At 35.8% G+C, this 27,923-nt stretch overlaps 1 protein-coding gene across 30 annotated transcripts in view; it reads right to left on the bottom strand.

Annotated features, from left to right (window-relative positions):
• Nucleotides 1–27,923, bottom strand: part of ABI3BP (ABI family member 3 binding protein) — a 204,218-nt gene that overhangs the window by 44,802 nt on the left and 131,493 nt on the right. For 15 of the 30 annotated variants that reach the window (XM_084521929.1, XM_084521907.1, XM_084521912.1 and 12 more), the window contains 21 exons: nt 24,485–24,550; nt 24,008–24,094; nt 20,231–20,296; nt 19,687–19,749; nt 19,042–19,107; nt 18,608–18,673; nt 16,950–17,024; nt 15,991–16,065; nt 15,352–15,426; nt 14,037–14,102; nt 12,718–12,798; nt 8,722–8,790; nt 6,534–6,581; nt 5,969–6,043; nt 5,060–5,107; nt 4,383–4,457; nt 4,061–4,108; nt 3,131–3,205; nt 2,259–2,333; nt 1,041–1,115; nt 603–677 (listed from right to left, as the gene is read on the bottom strand). In XM_084521929.1, coding sequence (XP_084378055.1) covers nt 603–677; nt 1,041–1,115; nt 2,259–2,333; nt 3,131–3,205; nt 4,061–4,108; nt 4,383–4,457; nt 5,060–5,107; nt 5,969–6,043; nt 6,534–6,581; nt 8,722–8,790; nt 12,718–12,798; nt 14,037–14,102; nt 15,352–15,426; nt 15,991–16,065; nt 16,950–17,024; nt 18,608–18,673; nt 19,042–19,107; nt 19,687–19,749; nt 20,231–20,296; nt 24,008–24,094; nt 24,485–24,550 — 1,449 coding nt within the window. The remainder of the gene's footprint in view (nt 1–602; nt 678–1,040; nt 1,116–2,258; nt 2,334–3,130; nt 3,206–4,060; nt 4,109–4,382; nt 4,458–5,059; nt 5,108–5,968; nt 6,044–6,533; nt 6,582–8,721; nt 8,791–12,717; nt 12,799–14,036; nt 14,103–15,351; nt 15,427–15,990; nt 16,066–16,949; nt 17,025–18,607; nt 18,674–19,041; nt 19,108–19,686; nt 19,750–20,230; nt 20,297–24,007; nt 24,095–24,484; nt 24,551–27,923) is intronic. The other 15 variants (XM_084521931.1, XM_084521928.1, XM_084521919.1 and 12 more) reach the window with 12 other exon arrangements.

Here is a 27,923-nt window from a genome sequence, read left to right as displayed (position 1 = left end):
TATTAGCAAAGATTGCTACTCCTACTGCCCTATTCTGCATGGATTCATTCACCCTTATTTAGTCCCCATCTGGCAAGTTAAGAAGAAAGAATTCTGAGACTGATGTTTCACATATTTAAAAAAGTTTTCCCAGTAGGTATTACTAAAAGTTAACAGAGAAAATGGTTTTAAGAACTGGTGTTTGACTTGTGAAGTCACATAACTTGTATGCTTTGGTTTATGTTATGCTGTAGTTCATACATTCTTCCATAAAATTATACAATGAATAGTAAAGCAGAACAGCATTTTACGATAACAGTATCCACACCTCAGATGCAGAAACGACAGGAATCACTATCTGTTCTTTAAATAAAGCTCACTTTTACTGGAAAATATATAACATTTGAAGGAATTATGTCTCCTGATTGGAATGGCTAGAAGATGAGGAAAGGAACCTTCAAAAGTAAATGAGCTTGTGCATTACTTCCCTTATCAAGATCAAAGAGCAAGCTGGTATCTAGAATCAGAGCAAAACTGCATTATTAGTTTTTAATATGATGTAATGAGCACCTTCTCTAACAAGAATGAAAAAGAGAGTAATTATTTATGAAGCAAATGATTACCCGGTGTTGCCTTTGTTCTTTCAGGAACATGAGGAATCATAGCAGTAACTGGTTCATGGAAGGATGGAAAGATTCCTGTTGGAAAAAGTTTGGATAAATGCTCAGAAGAATGAAGAGATCCTCCTCCCTTCCTCTCTCCCCACTGTTGCTCGGGTACATGTTGTTAATAACTTCATATCATTCATCTAAATATATGGGTCCCTACTATTCTTCCAGTAAAACAAACACAATATTAAAAAAATCTTGAATTACTGTAGTTTTCATCAGTGGTATGACTTATTGCAGAGGTTTCTTAAGCTATAGTAGTACAGAGGTAATAGCAAATGTACTGCTGACAACTCTACATCCTCCCTACCTCCCCCCTTCTCCCCCCACACCTCCACCACAAATGGATGCCCAATTATCAACCACAGCATTACAAAAGGCAAGGTAATTTACCAGGCTTGCCGTGTGGAACATCTGTAATGGGAGCTGGTTTAGGTTTAAAAGGTACATGTTGTGGTTCTTTAGGAGCTGAAAGAAAAGACTTGTTTTAAGGGTATATACTCTTCAGAAATTAGTCAGGTATTGCACAGGCACTGCACGCCTTGTGCCTTCAAGAAAAAACAAACTGCAATCTCTGCATGAGTGACTGAAAAACTGAGAGACAGACATATGCAAGTGTTTAAAAGGAAAAGAAAAACATAAATTAAAATGAGTGGAAAAACGATCAAGTAAGCGAAATCTCATTTGGAGTCAAGGAACAAAATCTGAAAGAATGCAGACAATCACAGCTGAGATGTTCCCATCCGTATTTCAAAGCTGACAACTGCAGTAGCCATGGCATGCTTGTCTCCTACAAGAGTCAAAACAATTGTGATTCATGTAAGAGTGAAAGAGAAATTTTCTGTGAAGACAACAACAGCTAGGACTCTTTCAGTACCTGGAACAGAGTAGAATTAAGATCAATATGTAAACAAGAAAACAAATCAAACCCATGAACAGATCATGTGGAAAACACAATAATGATCCACAGTATTTGGTCCACAGAGTAGCTGGGGAAAAAAAAAAATAATCTCAAGGTAATATCATTACCTAACATTGTCTTTGTTTGCTCAACTGTAAATATAATAGGTACCAATACTTCATAAAACAAGAATGTACAAAGAATTAGTGGTAAGTATCATCAAAATGTACAATACTCCCTTTTACTGATTTCTTTTTAAATTGCAATAAATATTAGTGAATATGCACTAACTAAAAGAAGTTTCAACTGATGCCTTTAGAACCACTACAAGTTAGGGAGGTTTGGCAATTTGCTAGCATGCAAGGAATACTTTTAAGGGTCTAATTCCATTACCAGGGCACACTTGAACAGAAGAGATACAATTTCTTCTAAGAACATTGTTACAATGTTTATATGTTGTTTACTCTGCTATGCAAATTAGTCATCAGTGACAACTGTCATGTGACAGAAAAGCATATGCAACCCACCAAAAAGCAGCAATCAAATATATAAACCAGCTCCATCTTCCTTTACACATGTATTTCATGTTCATTACAAAATCTATTCGTTTGTAATATGAAGAGATGTTAATCAACACTTTATTAATTAAGAAAAGACAACCCAAAAGAAAACCCAAATATTCAAGCACAACAAAACAACAAGGTATTTACCAGGTTTTGTGTATGGTACATCTGGACTTGGTGATGTTCTGGGCTTGAAAGTGACTCGTCGACTTTCTTTTGGACCTGTGAAAATGAGCTAAGCTTTGAATGCTGTAATGAGGGTGATGACTAATCAGAGGTCTTTTGATTTTCCTGACAGGATATTCATTTTCTGTAAAGAAAGGTTTTTTTTAGGAAATATTATTTCCATTTGAAGGTAATCACAAAGAGACCTAATGCCAATGCAATAAGTGTTAGTGCTGAGATTACAGACATAGTGACTGTTACAGTGCAGTGTTGGATTAACTCTCCACTTCTCCCAGTTCTCTGCAACAAATCTTTCTACAGAGTAGACTGCTATAGTTCTAACAGTTCCCTTAGCTGCACTTCTCCAGTGTTTCACATTCCAAAAATCTGCTGCTTGCTTAAATTAACAGAGCATTAAAAAAAACCAACACAACATTTCCAGCAAAGCAGTCAGAGCAGAAGAAACATGGAAATTTACAACTAATTTTCAAATGGACAGAGCTATTCCCAAACTGAAGTTTTGGGAACAGGTAAGTATCATAATTTTGCACTTGTAAATGAGTAACTAGAAAATACAAGTACCTCTTTCACATGCTGTGGAAATTGAGACACAAGTTTTCCAACTTCCAAAATTAGAGTGTTTAACCCCCACACCCCAACCATTATATAAGTTATTGACAAACACAAATATCTGTCTTGTTTCATGACAGCTATGTAGCAAAATTTCATTATGACAGTAAAACACAGCCTGTTCAATAAAATATTTGTGTACTTTCAAAGAACTTAGGATTTTTAGCAATTTTCAAACTGAAAAAAAATCATACACTAAAGTGCAAAAATATTGAGAAGCTTACTTGCTCTGGTTGGAGGAACACGGGGACTAGGTGATGTTTTAGGTTTTGAAGGCCCATGACGCGTCTCTCTAGGAGCTGAAAGAAAGAAACTGGGTTACACTGTGTTAACATTTTCAGAGGTGTCAGTGTCCACTACCATCTACAGTCACCAGAAACAGAGCAAAGATTTGAGCCAAAGATGCTTGTATGGAAGTGATGCAAGGGGCGTGAGTTTTCTTGGAACAAAACCAAGCTGTAGAGAAAATACTCTTCTGTGACATATCATCAACAGCGCATGTGACAGAATTATTGTTTCTGTTTAGAAGAAAGGCTTAACCAATTAAGTAATAAGAAAACAAGGAAATTAGTTTCAAATACAAAGACACCACTGCTTGTACTGGAAGAATTCTCAGTACCACATACAAGCAATAAAAGTGCCTTAGTCAAGTGGATCTGCTTCAAGGATCCATACGTCCCAAAGATCACTGAAGTGATTCTGTTCTGACAGTGGAATCGATATTTAAGAGAAATAGAAATATTTTTCAGAATTCTATAAAGGACTGAATTTAGTAAAACTGAAAGGGATGGGGAGTAGAGAAAGATAACTTAGAGCATGCAGCTTTGCTCACCGAAGCCATGTGACTAACTGGAACACAGTCACCTTCACAGTATGTCTTAGAATGTTTAAGTTAGGATTTTTTTCTGAACTGCCCTCTGTCTCTTTAAATACCAAAGAAAATTACCCCATCTTATGTGCATAAACACTTGAAAGGCATAAGGGTTCTCCTCAAATGTTTTGAAGAAAATATGAGAAGAGGTGGAGAATCTTGACTGTTAAATTATTAAATGCATTATTACCTGTAAATGATGAAATATTTGCAGGTCAGCATTTAATGATTTGTGTTGAAGAGGAAAGACAGTCTGACTATACAAATATGAAAGTATAATTACCTGCTGTTGACTTTGGTTTCTCAGTTCTAAATGTAATTGGTTCCAGAACTGCATCAGCGTAATAAAGAACAAAAACAACTTTTACCAAGAACAATTAAAACATTACAATCACTACCTCCACAATGATCATACCATCCCCTCCTACAGCCAGTGAGACATGGCCACTCCTTGAAACTCAATATGTCACAGAGTATTATTCAACTCAGAATTACTGCCACTTCAACAAGTGATGCAAAGATAATCACTCACAAACCTCCCACTAGTAGAATTTGTAAGACACTCATATGAAGATGATACGGAACAATGAAAACAATGTACTTACCAGGCTTGGTTTGTGGTACTTCTGAGCTTGGTGATGTTCTAGGTTTAGAGGGAATATGGTGTGTTTCTTTTGGAACTGGAATAAAAGAAATGCAGCTATTAAAGTATTTCAAGAACTGAGACAGTCAGGAAACAAAACATTCAAAAAACTACAAAAATAAAACAACAACAGAAACAACACATGCCTTTGGGACCCTCTGGAAACATAAACTGTTTATATGAGTAGTGAAGAAGTATGAATGGCTGGTACATAAAGAAATACTGCTGATGGAGAACCTGTGTAACAAAATCAAACGAAGCAAGGCCAGGATGGATGCCTGATTTGGAGACTAGCAGAAAAGATGAAGCACGTGACAGAAACTGAATACAACGAAACACAGTCAAAGGAAGATCGTGGTGCATCCGTCCACTTTACAGAATACATTTGCGTGAGGAAAACCAAATGAGATGAATATGAATTGTTAGTGTAAAATCACACACATAAAAAACACTTCAGAAGGACAAAATATAACAGTAAAAAATTATGACAGTGGCGTACAATGAAGATGTACTTGTGATGCTAGATGTCTACTGAATACTTGTTCTAACCATGCAAAGCAGCGTTGGTGAGAATTGTACCACTTAAGTAGCCACAACATGTATTTCAAATGTGATGGTCCTTGTAGGTATAACTGTTACCTATTGTTGGTTTTGGTCGAGCAGTTCTAAGTGTTATAGACTCCAGGACTGTATCAAAAACAAAACATAAAAGCTGTTTTGAGAATCGAGGAGAATAACTTCACTTACAGTTAGAATTATTTGTCTAGTAGCTATGCTTTGAATTATACACTGCTTCATACAAAAACTGCTGTATTAAATTAAATTACTGAGAAAATAAGGGGCAAAGCAGTGTAAGATGAAACAATCCTTAACTGTGAGCTTAATTCTCCCATGGGCTGCAATGAGATATCCAAATACGTATAGTTATCTTATTAAGAAAACAGCTTTTTAAAGATGCAAAACTCTTCACTGTATTTCAAATGCTGTTTATATATACAACTGGAATTGGAGACCACTTGCTTGTTTTCTGCATGCTGTATTATTAAACAGCATTGCTGTGTATTGGGTTAGTTGGCCACATGCTTTAACACTATGGTATACCTTTTAAATAAAACAGAATGTTTAAATTGCATAAGGATGTGAAACTGATGCTATAAAAAATAATGTCATGAGCTGAAATAATTGTGATTTAAAAGGGAGACATATTGTTATTCTATCAATGCAAAGCAGTGTGGGTGGGAATTGTACAACCTAAGTAGCCATAACACATATTTTAATTGCTAGATACTTGTTTTAGCCACCACTGCAATTTGAGCTTAGCAATATTCTCATCCAGCTGCCATGAGGTAGCAGAGATTTATTCTTCTATATGATCATAAAACCTAGTAAATCTCTTACTACTCCTGAAAATTGAATTGAAATCACAGAATATACGGCAGAACAGAACCCCATTATATTGTAACTGGCTCAGATAAGTAAGCAGCTGCTCAGAGCTATATTTCAGTCCAATATCTACTGTATTAGAAATAATCACACAAAGCAGTTTACCATCTTTAGCGTGTGGGATAGGAAGTTTGGGTGAAGTTTTAGGTTTAGAAGGAATATGTGCAATCTCCTTTGGAGCTGGAAGAGAAAAGGTGGGTAATAAGTTGGTTAATTTACACAGCAATTAGCATCTGATATACAGTTGAACACACAAACACATAAGCCTCACACCTGCAACAGAGAAAAGAATTCTCTTTATAGGAAGTAGCAAAGGAAGTCAAGTAGCACCACCCATGTGTTTTCAACAGATTAAGCAAGAGAGATGAAATTTGCTAATTTCAGAAGCCCAGATTTTATTTTATTTTTTAAATAAAAAACTGGGATGAGCACAGACAAGCATAATTACAACAAAGATGATTCAGAGCTTCCAGGCTCATTTTCTCAAAAAGCAGACATTCCAACTGTGAAGAGAGCAACATGCCCAACTGACATGGATGCCAAGCAAGAGAACTACCTAGAAGAAAAATGAAGTTTAATGAAAGAATCCTAAAGCATAAGGTGAGTAACTTCAGTGGTGCTGTCTGCAGTGAAGAAAGCAAACAACAGCTTGCCAAAGAAATATCATTACCTACTGTTGACCTTGGTGGTTCAACTCTAAGTGTAATAGGTTCCCAGACTGCAACAGAAACAGTGTGACAAAGTAAGTATGGAACCTACTTCAAAATAAATATATAAATAAATAAAATATAAAATTACTCCACTGGTAAGTGCAAAAGCAGCTGCTGGTACTACCCCACAATAATGCCTACCTTGAAATTAACTTTTATTTTTTAAAATCGTGGACAATTTAGCTTTCTAATAATACAGGTTCAATAGGAAAAAAGAATAATTGCAGAAACTTGCTGATAATGGAAGGAAAAATATAACAGAAACCAGTAAACCCTACAACAAAGAAAGGACTAGATGAGTTGATCTCAGAGACAGCAAGAGTCTTGATATACAGGAATATCCAGGTATCCCTCATACTGAAGTCTGCTGCTATTTGAAAGTGGCATACTGACCAAGAATATACCATGCCATTTTCCTCTTCACGAACTATGTCAAATTGAAAAAAAAAATAAAAAGAACACAATCCTAAAATACAAACTGACAGTCTATAAAAAATTCCTGACACTAAAGGAAATTAAAAATAATGGATAAATTCTCCCCTCTCATTAGGCAGTAAGAACTATAGTAACATACAGACATATACACTTAAAGTTAGAACCTTATCCATCAGCTATACTCACTTATATCCCAAGCTCTCTTGTAATTCCACCTACTTTAAAAACGGAACTTATAATAAATAAAACTATAAAAAAATGCTTGCAATTGATTCTTTTGAATAACAGAGTATTTCTTATCCTTCTATTAACATACACAATATAATAATTACTAATGCTGCTGCAAACAACAACAAAAACAGCATTAACTTCTTTCTGTTGACAATAGCCAGACACCGTATAGAAAGGTTAAACCAGTCACTAATCTTTCTAATGTGCTCAGTATATTCTTGCCTTGCAATGAATTCTCTGTTACTCAGGTTTGTCAACTACCTTTGGAATTCAAATTCAGAAATCTCTCTCTCTAGAACACTCATTTCTATTTGCAGGTTGCCTTCAAAACATCAGTGAGTTCTTAAAAAAGAATAAAAAATGTTCAGAAATTCAGAAGAAAATTAAATTATTCTTTAGCTCTACAAAACGTTTTCTGAAGTAATATACATTGCTATAATTATCAGAAAGTAATGAATGTCTTCCTTCTCCCCTCTTTCAGGAAAAAAGTTTTAATTCTTTCACTTTTTGATTTTTCTGCAGTAACAGCACACCTGAATGTATACAGTTTCAAAAGAAATGTCACTACCAGCTTTAGTCTGAGATGCTTCGATCTAACAACAGATTTGTGCTTCACATGTACAGAATGTGAGTTTGGATAGTGGAAAAAAAAACTTGGTTTGCAAAAAAAAAATCATCATTTTAACTGAAAGTAAATGATGTCCCATGAAAAATACTCATCTACATTTGCCAATGAAGAAATGAAGACTAGGAAACAACCTTCAGTTAGTATCAATGAATAAGCACAGAGAAAACCGATGCTATGGGTTTAATACATGAAATGTATTAAGTATGGGCAAAACAAGCAGACAGAGCCTTTGATGACAGGGATAATTGAAGAGTTAGGTGCTCTTCTGGAGCAAAATTAGCTTCTAAACGTTTAGCCTATAGCAAAATAAACAAGTGCTAAGAAATGATGCTAAGAAAATACTGTTATCCAATGCCAACCTTGGCCAATCAATGTCATTAGAAGAATTTTGAGAGTACTTTGAGCACTAGTTCCAATCGATTAATACAGATAAATCAAAGAGAGTCAATATTTTCCATAAATTTGAAAAATAATCACACAATGTTGTGTGCCATACAGAACTCACCTTTCTGCAGGAATTGCTCAACAGTTTGTAGATTTTAATCTGATTTTTAAATTGTGTATTAGTTTTGTATTTCATGAAATCTATTACTGCAATAATTCTTACTCTTTCTTCTTCTCATGTAATTAAGGTTTTTAATCAGATATCTTTGAAGTGATAACCTGTCTTTTAAAATACAGTATCTTCATGCTATAAATGTGAAGAAATAATAAAGCACCAAGAGTGTATTTTTATTTCTGCTGTTCAGACCTCATATGAATAGCAAGTAGCATACAGAAAAGAGTATTTCCAATCGCACATGTTATTAGACCATAGAAAAGAAGAATGACTAAGGATTGCTACTAATCATTACCCTCTGCAGTCTTTGGATGTTCATATGTGTAGGGTTTCCTAGTAGTGACTGACACCGGAATGGCTGCTGCTGGAATAAAGAACATTTTCTTGAGATAAATACAGGTGCATCTATACATATTTTTCATCTTTTGGTACAGCTCAGCTGCTTTTGCTTCCCAGTTAAAATCTACCTTCTCCTCTCTATTCAAATGGAAACACTGAGCAAGTAATAATATTGATCAAGAAATTTCAAGAAATAACTATTCTGTGTAGCTTCTGCTGCTCTTTGAAAAGAAAAGGTGCATTTATGCTATAGGAACACCGGTAGAAGAGAAACTCTTGAGTCTTCATCCTGTTTTCCTGAGAAGTTTTTCTTTTCCCTGCAAGGCTGTAGACACCTTTAAATAAACAGTTCCATAGAAATCTTTTTTCTTTTGGTAAATCTTTCTGTTAATATTACTGAGTTTCTTTGAAAGTAATGCAAAAGTTAGATCTGAAAGATTCCAGGTATAAATAATTGCAAAGTCACATATAATAAGGCTGAAGATCTCAGTAAGTTACAACACTTTATGATGAAGGGATTATATTTAAGGAGGTTGTGTTTAAGACCGAGTAAAAGAACTGACATATTCATTCAGAACTTTAATTTTTCCCTCATTTATTTACTGGCTTTAACTTTTTATAGCTAATGATTGATGTATTTAATACTATTGCAACTACCCTAAGCGAAATATCCTAAGATGCCTTATCTGTTGCAAAATACAGATTGCCTAGAGAAGTTGTGGAGTCTCCCTCCCTGGAAAACTTCATGTCCACCTGAACATGGTTGAGGGAAACCTGCTTTAAGTGGCTCTGCATGAGAAGGGTTGTACCAGAAGGCATCCAGAGGTCCCTTCCAGCCTAAGCCATTCTGTGACTCTGTGAAAGAGCATTATAATTAACCATCACTGTCACAGGCTGTTCTAGACACAGAAGAACTTTAGGTTTGGAAGGAGAAGCTTTAGTGTGAACAGGAAAGTTAAAAAAAATAATAAATTAAATTAAAAGAATCTGACAGAGCAGTTACAAAGTTTTATTATGTTCTCTGGGAATCTGATCTCTAATCTAACAGTACTCGAGTGGGTAAATCTCTCATCAAAATAATCTCCTTTAAAAGCCACATCATTCAAACTGATAATGCATGAAGTAGTCCATATCAAGTGACAGCATGGTTCTGTCAACTTACATGAGGAAGTGAGAAAAGTTTTTTTAAAAAATAATTTTTTATATATATATATATATATATATATATATATATATATTAACTCAGCCAGGGCAATCAGTTCTTGCTCTCAACCCCAGAACTCTGGCATTTAGGTGTGGTCAAAAGATGAAGAATGAGAATAAACAGAAACAGCTATTGAAAAGAAATTCACTAGTAGGAACTCTTTGCCATGTTCTTTTCTGAGCTGCCACACGTGGAAGTACTACTCTGTCATGACAGAGATCAACAAGGTATCCTTACCTAGTTAACAACGTGAGACCATTTTTCTACACCTGGCAGTGCATGGTCCTGCATAATGTATCTGTGCTACAGCACTATTCTTTGCTCTAAATCCAAGGGAAATCCAATATGAAGCATACTAACCTAAAAGTTAGCTGCATGCAGATTTTTCCAGAACTAACCAAGTGCTGGACATTCATTGCACCATATTTCTCTGATGAATACTAAATCACATACCAGTTTTTCTTTCTCATTTGTTTGCTTTTTCAATGTAAAAGTCAACAATGCCATCCTTCTCCCCATCCTAAAGAGATTCTGAAAGTTTCTTTTCAGCCCAGTTTTTAAAAGTTCATTAACAGATATACAATGCACATCTGATGTAGGCTTTTCTAGGTAAAATGAAAAAGTAGAGTTGGGAGATGGTGTTTCTCAGATTGACAATGAGAGCAGAATGAGATTGCAGGAAATGAAATACCTTTCATTTCCTCTGACCTTTCTGAAATTACTCCCAAATATTATTAAATGATCTACCAGCTTATTGGGTTTTAAGCACTGATCAACCACGTAACCTGAGACTTTGAAGGACTGAAAATAATAAGACAGACATAAACCAAGTTTTCAGACATATTTTTCAGAGGCAAAGAAGGCATGGTTCTCTGGTGTTACTATACTTCATAGGATGCATGTTTTCAAGTTTTTCCAGGACCCTCATAGTCCTGCTAGGGGATGCACAATCCTAAAAGGAACAACTACATGTATGCATCAGTCTATCTAACAATACTGTATCCTAACTTCACTACTGTATTGAGACTAAGGAAATTTGCAAACCAATAGCAGGCAGTTGATGAAATATGAATTTGGCATGTGTTTTTAATTATTTTTGATTAATGGTTAAGTAAAGGTGACAACCACTATCATGACACAAATTTCTAATCTATGCTGAACACCCAAAGTGACACTGGAATACATCTGAGATCACTATAAGCTTATTATTATCATAGAATCATTTTGGTTGGAAAAGACCTTCAAGATCACCAAGTCCAACCCTCAACCTGACCGATCAAGTCACATCACTGAACCAAGTCTCTTACTGTCAGTTCTACACATTTCTTAAATACTGCCAGGGATGGGTACACCACCACCACCTCTCTGAGAAGCCTGTTCCAATGCCTAATCACACCCTCCATGAAGTTCTTCCTGATGTCAAATTTAAACCTGCCCTGACACAACCTGAGGCTGTTTCCTCGTGTTATATCACTTGTCACCTAAGAAAAGAGACCAACATCCTCCTTGCTGCCATCTCATTTCAGGTAGTTGTAGAGAACGATGAAGTCTCCCCTCAGCTTCCTTTTCTCTAGACTAAACAATCCCAGTGATTTAAAAAGTGCTCCTTAGAATTCCATGTGAATTGAGCAAGGAAACCACTAACAGAGAAAAGACAGACAAGAGGCATGTACACAAATGAAAAATCATGCTGCCTTCTCTGTAGTTATGTAGAAGCTGAAAGTAGCCATTCATTGATGTGGAAACATCAACACACAGGGCTGATCTTGATGACCCAAAAGTATTATACAAATTTATGCACAGGTTTCCAAATGGAGTTGTTTTCTCTGTCATTTCAAGGAAGTCTCTATATTCAGAGAGATGCAGGCATTGACAGCAGAGACTAAAGCAATTATTCTTGTATTAAAATATTGAAATTCTACACTAAAAAAGTTGTAGTTGTAGCCACAATGAAAAACTAATTATGCATACTAATTTGAGACAGTTATAAAACACAAATACCATTTAGTAAACAAGCTTTACAAGGAATTACTTGATCTGAAGAGAGTAATTCCTTTTATGAGAAAAATAACAGGGATTAATTCACAGGGAATCAGGAAAGATTTAAATAACACTGACAAATCTCTTCCATGAGTAAGTAATATATTCTCACAACATACAATTATACATTTTAAAGCTTTTTAAACTTAATTACAACCCATGCAAAACTATTGACATGTTTTTCAGCTTCAGGCAAGGCCAGGTGTCTTTTATTCTCTGACATATACCACAGACCAAATTCAGCTCTGGTATAAAGGTATGATTTCACTTGTCATCATAAAATATGCCTTTACTAAATTCCAGAACTCATTCTTATTTCAACAGTTTCTGATAAGTCTGTGTATTAATGATCACAGAATCGATACAAATCCTACAGTTCTAGGTAAGATGCTATACCCATCACCAAAGCAAGAGAATGTGCATCTTTGGATTCTGTGCTGAATCAAGGTGGGAAACAACCTGTTTCCACACCAGGCCATGCAGCTTGTTGATTTAGGTACAAATCTAAAGTTAAAAGGTTACTTTCTTTGCTTCATTTTTTTTTTTTTTTTTGTTCAATACAAAACTAATATTCCTCAAAGAACATAGCTTTCCTCACTACCTATCTTTCTGATGATAAAGTGCTGAGCTTCACACAGAATGAATTTAAATTTATTAAACTATTTAAGTGATATGGTGCAGTAAATGTTTGGTATGGAAGTTAGTTACCAGGTTTAGTTCGTGGCTTTTTGGGTCTGGCAGATGGTCTAGGTTTAGATGTAGAAGGTTTGAGTTTTGCTTCTTTGGGAGCTGAAAGAAATATACTGGATTATAAGATTATCCTTTCCACTGTATCATATAAGAATCGCACTCTTCAAGCCTGAAATAAAGCAATAAATGGCTACTGGAAGAAAAGCAAACGGTAATCAAATTTGCTAACAAGACTTCTCAAAATCCCTATCCCCCAAAACTGTTTGTTCTTCATTGTAAAAGTCAGTTAGTAAGTGTAATATATGTAATTATATCTTATAATCACATCAAAATGTTCCCCTCATTAAATGTTACTCATTAATAGGAAATATATTTTTGCAAGATACCTATGTGGTAAATAATGACGCTGTTTATCCTATTGAACTGCAGGTCAATTTCAAGCCATCAAACCACACCCACATATACAAAATCTGCAAAAATGTCAGTTTTCAACACTAAGGAAATTACTGGTAGGGAGCTGGAAAAGCTTGGAATCAATAATATAAAAGGGAGTTGCTTCATTATTGTATTCATTGCATTCTGTTGAAAAATAGAACTAGTGTCATCTAAGTGGTAAAAAAAACAAACAAACAAACAAAAAAAAAAAAAAACACAAGAGCAATCAGTTCTAGAAATGATTTTTCCCTGAACTTGCTGAACAGTGTAATTAGCTTAAAAGATTGTTAATTGGACATCAGAAAAAGCTTAAGCTGAGTTTCAGGTAGTATAATAAGTGATTTTCTTCATTTTTATAAAGCAGTGCAATGAAACTGCTTTCAAAGACGTTTCCAAAAGTTACATATCAGTAAGCACAGTGGAAAAGCATACACTACAGAGAGAACAGACTAGAGTAAGACATGAAGTGACTGAGAAACGTTTTTGAAGCCAAGCTGACATTCACGAAGGACTCATGAAAGAACAATGAAATTAACGTATCCACATAGTGCCAGAAGAGTCTTTCATTGAGAGTTCCAGGATTAACATCTACAATGCTGACCTTGTGCTTAGTCTTTCAGTAGTATTTCTGATGGGTTTCTGATGATTCTTTGGGGGTAAACTGTGTTGCTGGTCTAGCAAAACTCCCAACAAAAAGGATGATAATTCTGCTTCATGTAGAAAAAAATGAACTTTTTCTCTTACATTGAGAAAAACATTATTTCAGAATGCTTATTTCTTAATTTTTTTCTTCTCTAAGAGAAATGGATTACAAAAAAAAGAAACTATGAGATGAAGTAAGAGAGTTCAGACTGTGGCTTGGACTGCAAAGAGTGACCAACAGCTACAGAAACACATATTACCTCTTGTAGCTTTTGGTTGTTCAACAGTCTTAGAAGTTTTAGGCTCCAAAAGTGGTGGTTTAGGGGCTAAAAAACAAAAATTGAGGTGTAATTGAACAAATCAGTAGACGTATCAGCAGTAAACCAAAAATGTTATGATTCCAATAGTTCACTTTTATTTATTTTTTTAAATAGACTGAATAAGCACGCAAGAGTCCTACTCATACACATAACATCCTTTTAGTTCTGTTTCCTATGAAACTTCACACTACATGTTCAAGTGTTCAAGGTTTTGTGTGACAATCTGCTTCTGAGGCTTCTTTCCCATATTTATGTTTTCAGGACATTTTTAATCCATTGGTTGGCTCAATCAACAAACAGATATCTTTAAAGTTACGGGAGAATAAAAAGAAAGAACAGATGAGGCCTATGACTAAAGAAAAGACCACATTCCATAACAAATACCACAAAATAGGCCGGAGGCAACTTTTGAATGCCAAAATCTTGCTGAATATCTTAAGTCAGAATTGCAGTCAATTGTAAGACATGTATGAGACATAAAAGGCAACTCCTGCTTTTTACTGACGTGCCTGTTTATAAGAAATGAGAATAGAAACATTATTTAAAGCTCTAGTAATGCACACCATAATATTTACTTGTCCAATACCTGGGTCACTAAAAGTGGCAAACTCATATCCCTTAATCCCAAATCAGAAAAAAAAAAATAACAACAGAGATCTATTTTTTGATCAAAAAGCAAAAATGGAAAAAAGATACCACATGGTAATAATGCTCCAATGGTCAAAGAATGAACTTTTCACTCGTATGAAAGATTACTCTTCTACTTTGAAGGCAGCTCTCCTATTTCCACTGAAACGAACACTGAGTTCCTTAAGGGAGGGCTTATCAATCACACGAGTAGTACCTTACTCTGAATTATCAGTGTTGTGACTAGCAAAAATGCCTTCTTTGCCAAGCTACGTCCATATGACAGTAGAAGATTGGGACTGACAAATGAAGCAATAGAATAATGTGTTTGTTTTTGTTTTGTTTTGTTTTGTTTTTGTTTTTTTTCCTAGCAGTCTTTTAAATTAAATTACAAAACCAGAGAACTTGTTTATATTTTTATCACTGGACCCAACTGTGTAAAACTGATGAGTTTAACTCTCATTTCCTTTGTCAAGTAACATCACATGACTGATTACAAAGTTATGAGTTAGTCGAGATGCTCACATGTATTGCACAGTTCCTATCCATTTTACCAAGTATTGCTAAAATATTTTTAGTGAACATATGTCTCTGCATACCAACTTAAAATAATGGTGTGCACAATTACCAGGTTTCACACGATGTACTTCTGGGGTATCAGACGGTTTCGGTTTAGGAGGAGTAAGTGGTATTTCTTTTGGAGCTGAAAGAAAGAGCTCAGTTTGCAATCAAAATTTGTTTAACAAGGGTTGCTCAGAACACACAACGCATGCCACAAGTTTATAGTGAAGAAAAGATAACTAAGTGTGGAACATCAAAGCCATCTGATGAAATCAGAGTTTGAAGAGTGGAATGGAGATGATATTGAAATGCTGTGCATTGATCAGAAATAGATTTGATGTCTTCAAAAGAACTATAATTTTCCATATGAAAGCTCTACATATCAGAGAGGAAGAGAGCACATGCATGTGCACCAGAGAAAAAGACAGACAGAACACAATGATGAAAGGATCATGGAGTTTTTCATGCAAGTTACTAAGAGGCAACTTTTATTGCATCAAGGACAGCAAAACTGCTTTGAACTATGTTCCCATACAGAAGTGCATCAAGAATAATCGAAGTCTAATGACAATGGCAGAACAAGACTATAACCAGTAAAAAGAACAATGATTATGTGTGTGAAATGATATGCTGGAAGAAATACATTCATATGGGATGAAGTGCTCAAAACAAACAGTTTTTCACTGCGTGAAAACAACAACATTACCTAATGTTACCCTTGGCCATTGGAAAGGATGATAAGTTTTAGGTGTAAAAGATTCCAGAATGGATTCAATCGTTGCTGTTGGGAGAAATGGTGACAGTCATAAGACAATAAAGAGCTAATGGAAGAAACTCTTGCTTCGCAAGCAAAAACAAATCTGTTTTTACAAGAACAATATAAATATCTCACTAATTCTTGGACACTTTTCAGTTTATCTACCTAGTATGCATTAGAGAGAAATTCAGTCTTTTGAAATGCATAGAGCTTCAGCGTCTTTAAATCATTGCATTTGTGATGTGGAGGAATTTTGGATGTTAATTTCTTCCTGTCTTTACTGTAACTGGTCTGGATCTGAATCACTGCCAAGTAAGATTTTGAAGTTTAGCATTTCCACATTTTGAGTTCTGGTCCATTACTTAAGGAAAATGGTGTGTAAAATGCATGAATGTAATGAAGAGGATATGTTGAACGATCAATCAGCCAAGACACTTAAACTATAAAATTTGGACTAGAAAGCTGACAATCCAACTACTGTTTCAGTCTGAAAGTATCAAGTGTCTGTAACTGTGACTTTTGTCTGTGACCAATTTCATGCAATTAAAGGAAACATTCTCCTTAATATTCTTAGCAAGACTACAGCAGTAGAATGCAACTTACAGCATACATCACACTATTTAAGTCAGTAGCATTGGACAATAAATACTGTCTTCTCGATTATCTATGGGGCATATTTTTCAAAATACTTAAGGCGAATCAGGTAACTATGAATTGCCATATACATCATAAGTGTGAGAAAGCAATAATGTCAACCACTAACACCAACCTAAACTCAAAATCCAGATGTTCTAGATGGTCTAATCCAAACGTACACTGAAAGTGAAGACAACCTGTGTAGTCATTTCAGTGAGTTTTAGAGCCTGATCTGAGCTACTGATTAAAAAGAACTAGGCAGTGTATTGTACCTGATTCGGTATCTGCTATTTCAGGCTTACTAGGTGTCACAGGGCTTGAAAGAACAGGTTGAATATCATTGAAAGCTATAAAACAAACAAACAAAAAAACAGTTGACAGTATCTACTATTATTGTTTCCATATGTAGCTTTCTGTTCTTATACCTAATTTGCAATGCAGATGTCCATCCATAATAAGCATACCTTACCTTGAAAATGGAGCAGTGCTGGTTTAGAGTAGGAACTGAAGCTAGTGGATAAAGTGACAACTGAAACTAAGTGGCAGCCAACCAAAGCTAATATGATATTAGACAGCATAGTCCACATAACTGAAAGCAACCCAGAAAATATAAAAGATAAAAGAATTTCCGACACAATGGCTAGAAGCACAAAGGAAAAAGGGTAGAAAAAAATAATTCATGAACACAAGAACATAAGAACAATACTAATATACTTCTGCACAAGACTAAATTGTTTTCAGTGCTTTGTTTTCTTCGAAGATGCTGTGAGTTTGAATTTTTTTAGAATACGTGCTTATAAGTGATATTCACACACAAACACGGAGACGTAACAAACAAAGGTTAAAACAAATAAATAAAAAATTAGCACCAAATACTAAAGCAAACAAAAAGCAGTAAGAAAAAGATTTAAGACTCTGGCATAAAGAACAGCAGAGAATATATGTGTGCATCTATCTGAGCATATAATAATTAAACATGAAGGTACCTAATTGGCTTAAAGAAAAAAAATAAATTAAGCTTTAGCCATTTTGAATTTATTTATCAAGGTTACTTCATGTAGGTGTATTTCAAAATACCCTTAATAGCTTTTTGATAAGCAAATGAAAGACTAGAAACACCATCAGATGAGTTTCTCAGTAGCAAGCACACACACTATATATATGTATGGATATATCTATATATATACATATAGATATAGATATATATTTCTCCATTGCCAAAACAGCACACTTCACAATTAGCTTCTAACACAGAGCAATGCTCCAAGAACCACAGCCAGAGCTTTCAGGAACTTACTATTTACCTGCATCTTAGAGGGAAGGATACATTAATAAGGTTCATACACTTTTAATTTGCACTTGACCTCAAGTCTGTAGGCTTGACAGTCTGCTCACGCAATGCTTAATGACCTCATGGGTCAAAAATACTGCCAGTACTGCCAGGCCACATGCCTGGCCTTGCACACCTGCCAATACAAAAGAAGCTGCCACCATGAGCTTCTCCCACGTTGTCTCTGAGTGCCACAGCCAAGTGCGGCAGCTTCATCTCCAAACGGTGCTTCACCCCAACACAGGCCCAGAGAAATCTAAAATCACAACACCACTGGGGAAAAAACTCTCGTCCTGCACCAATTCCAGACAAGCAAGAACCATCGTTACCAGATTAGGCCAGCAGCACCATCAGGTGCTGGCTGATGGTAGCTCTGAACCCCAAAGACGACCCTGTGCTTCACCACCAGGTGAGAAAAGGTAGCGTGCTTCAAGTCCTAGCATGACCTCAAAAGCAGCATGACAGCAGAGCACCCACTTCAAGGTGGTGACAACGTAAATGAATGCACAGACGACAGACTGGCTGCCTGGAAAGCCAGCAGCAGGGGGCATGAAGAGAGGGAAAGGAGAGAATGGAAGAAGAAGGGGTTTTACTAGTTACCCGTCACTGTTTGCTGGGTTGCCAGGGGGGAAGAAGAGGTAGATTTCAGCCTTGGTCGCCGGGTAGCTAAGATCAAACACAAAAACCACCTTCAGGTCCTCACGTTGGATGCCGTCAAATAGGTGATAACAAGATGCAGCAACAAACAGGGAGATGGCTCAAGGCAGGCCTCCATGTCACAGCATCCCATCCCCTGGAACAATCCTCCTGTCCTTCAAACAGCAGAGCTAGCCCCAGGTAACAGAGGAAGCCTTGAAGTGGAGGAGGCCCGTACTGCAGACACTTAACAGTGTAGCTCTTATTCCAGAACCATTAAGGACCAACTATGCCATGCACCTACTGCTCAGGACCGCCAACACCAAAACAGGCTCAACTTTGCAGGGAAAAGCACTGCCCGAGTACCCAAAGGAGGAAGGGAATCGCTGGCTATTTACCCATCACAGTCCTCGTGGTTTCCGGTGAAGCAGATGAGGTGGATTCCGGAGCCCGTCTCTGGGTCGCTACGGTCAGACATGGAAATGATCTTGAGATACCTGCACAGCCCTGCCAGAACAGGCTACCTAAGGCCGCACCACTCCCCGTGACATCTGGAAACTCCAAGTCTTCCTTTACGGTAGTCCCCAAGCCAATGGGCAACACCCCTACTCATCCAGCTAGAACTTAAATGCTCAAGTCTCCGAAACAAAAGAGGAAAAAGGGCTAACTGGCTCCCCATAAGGAAGCTCTGGGACACCTACACCGCATCAACAGCAACACCAGTAGTAGCAGAGTTAGCTTTCTGCCATACTGGAACGTTTCATTCTAGAAAGAAGTTTCTGAAGAAAAAACACATGTAGAGACAAACGCACAGACAAGCGAGGCATGGTGTGATAGACTCTCTGCCAAATGGCCCTGCAAACAAATGATTCGCAGGTGACAGCAAAAGCAGCAGTTCAGCCATCAGAACCATGGAACTAGCGTGGCAAATGTTTTCTCAAGCCAACGTACATTAACAAACCCAGGTATCGCTCAAAGCAGGTGAAAATGATGTCAGGTGATGGAAGGGGAAAACAAAAATAAATTTAAAAAAAAGTATTTACCCTCCACTGTTCTTTGGATTGCAATGGAAGGAGGAGAAGGTTTCACCTTTGGTCTCTGAGTAGCTAAGATCAAACCAGAAAACTGCCTTCAGATTCTACAGAGGAACAGTGTTTTTCAAAGCAGTACCAGCATGGAGTTGGAAATACATGAAGTGCATGTTACATTCAGCTATTTTACATAAATACCTGCTCTTGTCACAGTATTATTCCATTCTTAAAGCAAGGTAGGCTGGCTGCATTAACGTGTATAACACAAACAGTTAACATTTTAGTGAACAGGGCCTCTTGAGCAGAAAATTTACATGGAGGAGTCAAGAAGCTCAACAATGAAGTATCTCCTTGGTATCATTTATAAAAGGGACTGGTCACATCACTGATATTATGGGTAAAACATCACTGGTATTGCCACTAGCAAGGAGAAAAAAAAAAAAAAAAAAAAAGGAAAAAGGTGGGGTTGCTAAATCTTAAAATTTATCTTAAAAATCTTAAAAATCTTCATTTTTAAGTATTGCCAAAATACAGAAATTGTAATGCAACTATTTACCCATCATTGTTCTTGTGGTTTCCAGAGGAGGAAAAGAGGTTGACTCCAGGACCGATGTTGTGAAAGCTAAAGTCAGAGATAGAAGCTATCTTGAGATGTTAAGGCCTTCTTGCTACATGTATGAATGCATCATTTTAATCACATCCAAATAAACCAGTATTTCATTTGTGGTTATCAAGGTCTACTTTTCGTACCTAATAAATCACTTATCTTTTTTTTTTATTTTTTTTTTTTTTTTTATCATTCCATACTACCAAAAGAAAAAAACAAACAAAAAAAAAAAAAAAAAAACACCCCAATGAGCTGCTAAACACTGCTACTATGAAGAAAAGTAAACAATAATGAAGCATTCTTTATACACAAGATGATTAGAGCTGGATCAGAAATTTAAGCAACATGAATTAACAACAGAAAACCTGAATTCTGGTAGACCATAATGACTGTCTTGATGTTCTACGGTTACTTCTTAACTGTAATAAATGACAGATTCTAAAATCAATTTTCTAGCACTGAAGTAATAATTTCAAGCTATAAATTGAAACCTAGTAGATTAATGTGTGGCCAGAACTTCAGCCTACATCCAAGATACCGTCATATTTTGGTAATGGCCACCTTTTATTTTATCTGGATAACACTAAACTAGCTCTCACTTCTACATTCCTTGTCATCCTTACAAATCTCAACTTTGGGAAAAAAAAGAACGTATGCCTGGGCAGAAAAGAAAATCATAGCATCTCTGCAGAAAAATGCACACAGGTAACTTCAACATGGAGTTCCATCAAGATCTGGAACAATAAGAAAAACTACTTGTGCTTTCTTAATCAAAATCTGTAAGAATCTCTAACAGAATAGCACCTCCTTAATTTACAGCAGCAGGTTTCCATTCTGGAAGAAACATGAAATACTTCAAACAGACAGAATGTTATATCCATACCGTTAAACAAGCATGGGCTAAAAGAAGAGTCACACCTACTGTCCAGAAGTTAATGAACTAATATCCAAATGACTATAGTGAAATGCAAAGATAATGGTAAAAAAAAAATATATATATATATATGTATATATATATAAGTGTGTTATTGATAATAAGAAAAAGAAAAAGAAGAGAAAGTTGATAAAAGTGCAAAGCTAATTCTTAACACAAGCAGAAGACAGGTCAAACAGTAGATACTTTGGAAAATGGAATAAAAGTTTTGGAACTGCCAAACACACTGGTAAGAATATGTTATAGGAAAACTGGAAGAGCAATGATTTGATGGACTAACAAAGGGAAAATTTCAAACATGGAATTCTTGTTCTGAAAGAGCTCCATGAGATTCCTCCATCCTAAAACAAAACACCTAGAAAATGTAATAAAACTCCAAATAGGCTTGAAGAACCTTGGCAAACAAACATTTGCTGGAAAAAACAAACAAACAAAAACACTAATAAGTAATCAATCAACTAACTAAACAGTTGTGTTTTTTTTTTTGAGAGGCATCATGAAGATCACTAATCACTGCTAAAAGACCCGCTCCAGGGGAAATAACATATAAGCAAGTATTTTAGGGTAGTCCTCATTGTGTGTCTAGAAATCCTCATCTTCCTTTAATTGAAAGACTCTTCCATTCACTCTTTTCTCTCTCCAACACACACATACGCAAAACCAAATCAAACCAGAATTCCTCAAGCAGGTTATTTCAAGGCAGTCCTTCAAATAAGAAAAACTGTATATGCTAACTGTTCTCATCTCAAACCAAACATATGCCTGAAATCTGTTAATCAGTCATTACTATAATGCTTAATCACATTTTCAACTCTCCTTGAAATCTGGGACTCATCTTTGCATGGGAATGTTCACGTGTCATTAAAATGATTAACGTCAGACTAGATCAGACATGATTCTATCCATTCTCCCAGACATTGTAAGTATTGGGCCCCTATCCACCATCTGGTTTGGAACTTTCTTTACAGGCAAAGCATACAGAATGAAAGAGATGAACTTGAATGCGCTATTAAGCCAATACGTAGAAAACACTGCTGAATGTTTCTGTTAAGGCATTTGATTGGATGTTATTGCTCAGTATGGAAGATGTGTTAGTGATAAATACTGATCACTATCTCTGACAAATAAATGCTTAAAACTTAAGTCATCTCCATGTCTTGATTTTAAGAATGTTTTCTTGGAGTGTGCAAGCTTTACAATTAGTTTGCAATTACAAGCAACTGGACAGCTGCTAAAAGTTTCCTATCAAATGCACATTTACTCCACTCCTTACTGCAAGGGAGTTCTGGCAACAACACGAAATGGTCTTTGGATGGAATTGTCATTATTGAAAGGAAACAAAATATGTCTTCATACAGACACAGTAAAACAAGTAGAACCTTGAGCATTGATATAACTGCATTAGTTCACAGTTGTTCTGCAACACATTGACAAGTTTTAATGTAATCTCTGCACACAAGATGTTAAAGAACCCTACAGAATAAACGTTGGCAAGGAAGAACAGGAAAACTATATATGCTTTAGATTAATTATTGAATATCATGCAAATAATCTAACAAGTTAAATTTTATTGGAGTCTAGCAATAACAGGTTTCCAGAGTGTTTGATAACACCATATAGAAGTGGAGCAATTTTTTTACAAATATTTTGTTTAATTACAGTGCTATGTAGCTGTTTAAGAAGTTGTACTCAAGCAATGCATTGCAATGCATGTGATAATCATGTTTTAATTCCTATTAGCTTTGGACCTATCCTGTCTTGTTTACTGGCAGCAGAGCAAAATGTCAAACTTAGATAACTGCTTTGAAGATATTTGAATGAAGGGATTGAAGGATCTATTCCCTGCTATATTAAACCTTCCATATTCATTCATCTCCATGCAAACTGGATAATCCCACAAAATGATTTAGGTTACCTTTACTTATTTTAGATTTATATTTGCAGCTGAATATCATCATCTGTAAAGCATCAGGCTGTTGCTTAATTTCATGTTGCACTGCCAATATGTTGCAGATTTAATACTATTTTTACTGAACCAAAAATGCTGGAATAAAGGAACTAGTCACATTGGCCAAAACTTACTAAACATGCATGCTCCATTTTAAGGCTTAAAAATCTGTATTAGGTCAATACAGGTATTTGTATATTGACTCATATTTCTAATGTTAACATTAAGCTTTTAAACTGTCTAAGCAAATTCATCTGATTGATCAAACTGTTTTAATTTATTAAAGTGAAAGGAATAAAGATGAACAGGTAGGAAGACCAACTGCATAAGCATTATTTCCACAGAATGTCAGGATAGCAAAGGATCATGAACAATTTCCTACAAGCTAAATACAGCGGGACTCAGTCAACAGAGGGAAGAACTGCCATGGGAAAAAAAAAAAAAAAAAAAAAAAAAAAGTGGCCTTCCAATTATATAAGTACCTTGCTAAAGTCTAAGGATTCACAAGTTACTGTCTGTGGAACGCTAACAAAACTGATGTAGCTCCTGCACACAGTTCATGCTAATTCATGCTAACAGTGTACAGACATGCTAAAGCTTATTAACATCAAGCACTGCAATACAGACTTCTTAATATATTAGGAATGTAGACCAAGGACAGAAAAGAGTGCTTATTATTTTGTTGTATCATAAAAAAATTTCCTAAGTTAGCCTGGTATTTGAGAGAACAAATTAATTACTACAGTTCTGTAGTTATTCTAATTCATGTTAACTAATAACATGCCAAAAGTATGATAAAATCTGTGTCATAATTTTTATTTAAAACCACATTTTCAACTATTACCAGGTACAGCTGACAGCATTTCTTGGATGCCAGATGTTTCAGATCTTGAAGAAACAGGCTGCTTTTCATCAAAAGCTGAAATAAAATCTGGAGTTAAAATGAAAACGGACCTCAGAGCCACAGTATTTGAAAAGCAGCTGTTGAGCAGTTCAAGACAACACGGATGTGATCAAGCAAGATAGCAGCAGCTTTAGAGATGACTGTGAAATGAGGTGCTACATGAACACTGAAGCTGGCATGAGGTGAAGTAAGGTCAATATCTCATGCTAGGTAGAATTATTCTTACTGATTTTTAAGTACCTATTCTTTGAAATAAAGTTGATTACAAAGAAATGGTTGAGATGGGAAGAAATAAAAAATTTTTAAAAAGCGCCTTTTATCAAGTAGTCTTCAAAGCAATGTGTTTGAATGAATTTTAGCATTGTCCACGTGATGGCAAGGAATTGCGAAATGGTAATGGAATTACATGCTATTTACCCATCACGCTCTCTGTGGCTTCCATGGAGGGAAGAGATGTGAATTCCAGGCCTGGCTCCTGGGTAGCTAAGATCAAATATGAAAACAATCTTGAAATAATGAGTCAGGTTAGTTTTTAAATAAGGTGATCTTTTTCCCTTTATTAGCAGAGCCAAAAAGGCTACATTTATTTTAAATTTCTTGTATGTACATTTTTAAAGTGATATTTATGATAGCTTACTCTGTTGTGTGTGTGTGTGTATATATATACACTTTTTTTTTTTTTTGACACATAAAATCTAATTTTGAAGCATTTAATACAAGACCAACTTTCTGCATCTGATTTTCAAATTCTATCCAATAGCAACACCTGACAGGAAACCCCTTTCCCCCCACCTTTAGTTAGGATAAGCCTTTTAAATAAGGAGTTGCGAATGCCTTCTCATCTGAGATTAGGTGTAACGTGCTGAATCAGGGCTTAATTACACTTGGAAACATCACTGCATGCACACAGATTGGAAATCCTATACAACTGGCTTGGTGAAAAGCCTGTAGATGTTCTTTAGACAAAGAGACAGAGTAAACTAATGGTTTGTTACAAGAAGCTTTATTTTGTCTGCACACCAAAGCAGACACAATGTGGGATGCACATTAAATCCAGCTAGTCTGCATTTTAAAAAATCCTGTGGGAATGGTTGTCTGCCTAACAAAACCATGTGGTATCAACCTAAAGCAGGATCACAATTCAAAATCTCATCCTACAGACCAATTCTTTTTTTCTTATCTCTAAAATCTTTGGAATCAGAACAGTAGCTTAAAACTAAACAAATTATTGGGAAATATATATGTATTTGTAGCAACTGGATGACAAGTTACATACATGTAGGAGTAGCTGATATAAAAGTTTTAAGAAAAAGCCTGCTGCAGACACTTGGCAGCCAATATGCTTAAGTAAGTCTCTGCCTGTTGAAAAGCAATGCCAAAATGATGTAAATAATTACTGAATCTATTCTATTTAGCCAGTACTGCCCTTGTGGTTGCTATGAAGGAAAAAAGAATGAACTCTAGTGCCGGTTTCTAGATAGCTAACGCCAAATGAGAGAAGTTTAAGACATTGAGGCAGGCTGTTTCGAGAAGATGAGTTATCAAAGGTTGTATCATACTTCCTGTTGATGCTAGATGCATATTCAGCCCAGGGACCTTAATTTCCCCCAGCTGCCACAAAGTTCATTTAATATAAATACCAAAAACGATCATCCTTTGGTGTAAAATGGCTTAAAAACATCTAAGTTTTTGTGATTATATTTTAATGAAAACACAGATGCAAAAAATCAGTTTCTACCCAATCAGTAAGGTCACTGTTTCTGTTGGAAAAAATATGCAGCCAGTGATAGAAACGTGCTCTGACTACTTCTGTGGGCAGCGTTGTATGAAAAACTGAGAAGTAGGTGCTTTTGATACTAGGAACATTCATGACCTATTAAAGTCAAAGCACAAGCAATAAGAAATCCAGATTGTCTGATTCTCTACGTCTATGGAAAATGCTGTGATAGTTCTGACAGCACACACAACAGAGAGCAATAATGCCACACCTGACTAGCTGCTGAAAGTTTTCCATCTGATGAAGATATGATGTGACTGAAATGACCTTGGAAAGCATACAGTTCTCAACTTGGAAAGGAAACAAAAACACTGCACTAATGCGGAGGCAGGATAACTGTCAGTGCCACCCATGGAGCAACAACACAGCTGCATCATGTTTGTGTTCAGTATGAGTTTTATAACAGAGGAAAGCTCAGACATTTCCAAACGTATTGGTGATGAGAAACTGAAGGAACATTGACTGAAATTTAACAAAATACTAGGGAAAACATGAGTACTGTACGTATGATGTAATAGGCTAAACCCCAGATGACAAAAAATGTTAATGATTCACTCAATTCCACTTTACTGTTGTCAGATATAACAAGTTTGAAGGGTGCTTGAACAGTTACTGTAAGAGAGAAATACACCGTTTCCTCATGATGTTAGATCACACTGCCTTTCACAAATACATTGCTAATAAATTCACTTTTTCTGTAGCTATGTTACTAAGTTGCATTTAACTAATATAGCAACAAATGCAAAAAGCTGCTGATGTATTAGGTTTTAGAACTATGAAAATAAAAAATCATCAGCACTTGACCTTACTAATTTCTCAGGGTATTTTACAGCTTATACTACCAGCCTTTTTGAATCTGGGCACTTAAAATTAAAGACCAAATCCTTCCTGAGACTCCTACTATTGTGTTTATTTATTTAATAAACGTTGAGCACCAATGGTTTCCAGGTAATTTCTGTGTGTTCAACAAATCTGTAAATAAGGGTATTTCAGTCAGGTCATACAATGTGTATCTTTGACACACAAGCATTATACAACACTTAAGTCCATTTAGTAAGGTTAATGCTCATTGCCCTTAAAATATTGACACATACTCTTATAAACACATCAAGAAGAGATGACATCATACTACAGTATTATGCTAAATGCAGTCCTGAAACCTTCATGAATGATGCTCTTAGGAAGTAATTTTTTTTCTCTGCAATTCTTGAAGTATTCCATACTAAATCTAGTACACTAATCAACCCACAGCTTCTAAGACAATTGAATGTATTTCAGAATAACCAATTACTAGATATGCCACATGATATTTATGGAACGCTAAGCATTTTAGATATGTTGAATCTTGTTGAATATGTCAAGAAAAAGCCCGGGTTTCATCGAAAGTTGAAATGAAAATCTGGGCCTAAAATGTTCTAACAACCCCAAAGACAACAGAATATTAGGAGGAATTTGGTAAAGGAAAATAAGCCATCCAGGCAGTATCAGTCCAAATGGAAGCAAAATGAGAGATGGCTTGCAAGTCAGCTGAGAAATTACTATTTTATGACAACAGTGAAATTCTTTTAATTATTCTCTATTAGACAGGACTCCTATAATCTAGGAATTTGCTTTCTCCATTTTGAAGCTCCTGGAAATTGAGCTGAATTGCAGCTCCAGGAAAACAAACAAAAACCTAACTAAATAAAAAAGGAACAGCAAGAGACACTAATATGCTCTGATAGTCATTAGTCAGTAGGTCAGTACCAGAAAAAGACTTTGTATGATGCAGAGAACTACAGAAGCGTTAAAAAACAAAATCCAACAACAAAAATATGACTCCAAATGGATCAAATGAATGTGATTGCTACCCATAACTGTTGCTGATGACTTAGTTTCTTGGGAAATCATAAACAAAGATATTTCCAATTCAATTTTAATTGCAGCTGAATGGAAAGCACATAAATAAACCCAAGATAGAGTCTCGTATGGTATGGTAATGAGAAACACAAGAGAAAAGGAAATACAGAGAGAGTCCTTTGTAAGCCACAATAGCTCCAACTAATTTTTCATTCAGAAGCCAGTTTTGCATATGCTTGC

This window comes from Aythya ferina, assembly GCF_964211825.1.
Source record: "Aythya ferina genome assembly, chromosome: 1".
In the NCBI taxonomy this organism is placed as follows: Eukaryota; Metazoa; Chordata; class Aves; order Anseriformes; family Anatidae; genus Aythya; species Aythya ferina.
Note: the sequence above shows the minus strand (reverse complement) of the source record. Positions and strands in the feature narration are given on the sequence as shown.